Raw genomic sequence first — 1916 nt, forward strand, 5'->3', positions numbered from 1 at the left:
TCAAATCAATCTAGAGACTGGAGATAGGCCTCTTAAGTTTCTTTGTTATCATTTCAATTCTCATGATGCTAAACAGACCAAGGTTTAAAAAGGTACAGAATCAGTGTTAGTATGTGGACTTACTGGACAATGAAATGGTTTATATCTACTTTAAGAATTTTATTTTCCAGATTAAACAAAATACATAGTTATAACAATATAGTATAACTTACATTAAAAAAAGATTAATTAAAAATCGGTTAATATTGTTAAATGTTGTCAATCCCTTTTCTCCTTTAAGGATTATTACTATCCCTCACCTGTCTGTTGTCATTGACTTTTAATGTCAAACAGTCTAACATAGCACATTAACAGTTTACACATAGTTTTTGTTCAATAAGTCTTTGTCAAATGGGATTTCAGCTGAGAATAGGCTGTTGAACATTTTATGTAGCATCATGATTATTAATTGAATTATTTTTAAATTAAAGAAAACTACTTAGGGGTGGATAAAGATTGGTATTCATGTAACCTAGAATTGAATTTTCATTAACTTGTTTTTTATAGCTTTTTTTAAAGTTCTTAAAATCTTATAATTAAATTTATTTTGAAATCAAGTTTTCTCAGGTGTAGGAAACTGCATTCAGAAGACTTCAGTATGCTCTTCTGACTTCTGTTTTCCTTATGGCAAAGAAAAGAACTTTGTTGCCTTTGACATTAGGAATGGAGGGCTCAATTTGAATGATCCAGGCTTTTGTCAGTTTTTGAAGGAATAACTATGAAAGCTTTAGTTAAAAGAATTTTGGACTTGATGGATATCAGATTAAGCAGCATTTATTGAATTTGTGTGGTTCTCATTTAAAAACTTAATATTGTATTCATTTATCTTTTTTTAGGGTTGTAGATCTCTGTAGAAACGTAAAAGAAAGAATAATAAGGGAATGCAAAGAAAAGGGTGTTCAGTTTGCTCCTTTTTCTACATGCAGGTGAGTTGCTCTTACACTCTATATTCTGAAAAACTTCTTTTTTTAATCAATGGGGAAAATATAATTTACCAGCTCAAGAAAAGCTTCGTTTTATTCCATTTGGCAAGCTTTCTTAAACTTCACTTAACCACCTTGTTAGGATTGTGCCACGAACATTTTACAGTAGTCCTGAGCCCTGTAGGAGTGGGACACCCTTCTGTGTGTAGGCCTTCTACCCTATCTGCACAGATTGCAGTGAAGAGCCAAGAAAAAAGGAGGACTCCTTCATTTACTGAAACTATAAATTATATGGTCAAGAAACTATAAATTGTATATATAATCAACATAGCTCTTTCTTCATCAGAGAAGAAATCCGTTTAACCATTTTAATTTTTATTAAATGATTGGGACTGGAATAAAGGAATGTGAGGAACAAAAGATCCAAGTGACAACTCAGTGCTTTCCAGGAGATCTTTCTTCGATAATGGAAATATTCTATATCTGGACTGTCCAATATGGTAGCCACATGGGGCTATCAAACAATTGAATGTGGCTAGTGTGACTGTGAAACTGAATTTTAAATTTTATTTCTTAATTAATTTAAATTTACAAATGCCACATGTTCTGTATTCCATGTTGAACATGTTCCGTATGAGATAGTGCATGGTTAACTGATGATCTTGCCCTTTTTGTTAAATAGCAGCAGCCCAAAAGGAGGTTTTCTTGAGAAGGGGCACTTTGTATTCAATCTTTTGATATTAATTTTCTGTGTAAACACGTTGAGTTGAACATTTGACTTCTCGAAAAAGTTATAGAATTAATTTGAATGGAAAATAAATGCAAATCAGATTATGAAATGGAGAGCCTTAAAATAAGTGATACAGTAGTAATCTGGGACTTTAAAATTTATTGAACATTTTATATTGTATAAATTGCCTTGCTTTTTTTCCTTCTGTGTGTGTGTGGGGGGGG

The 1916-nt window shown here is 31.9% G+C and overlaps 1 protein-coding gene across 1 annotated transcript in view; it reads left to right on the forward strand.

Annotated features, from left to right (window-relative positions):
• The window catches only part of AGPS (alkylglycerone phosphate synthase), a 139450-nt gene that overhangs the window by 109622 nt on the left and 27912 nt on the right, over positions 1–1916 (forward strand). The window contains exon 13 of the mRNA XM_012650692.1: positions 876–965. Coding sequence (XP_012506146.1) covers positions 876–965 — 90 coding nt within the window. The remainder of the gene's footprint in view (positions 1–875; positions 966–1916) is intronic.

Source organism: Propithecus coquereli, unplaced genomic scaffold (assembly GCF_000956105.1).
Source record: "Propithecus coquereli isolate 6110/MARCELLA unplaced genomic scaffold, Pcoq_1.0 Scaffold34, whole genome shotgun sequence".
In the NCBI taxonomy this organism is placed as follows: domain Eukaryota; kingdom Metazoa; phylum Chordata; class Mammalia; order Primates; family Indriidae; genus Propithecus; species Propithecus coquereli.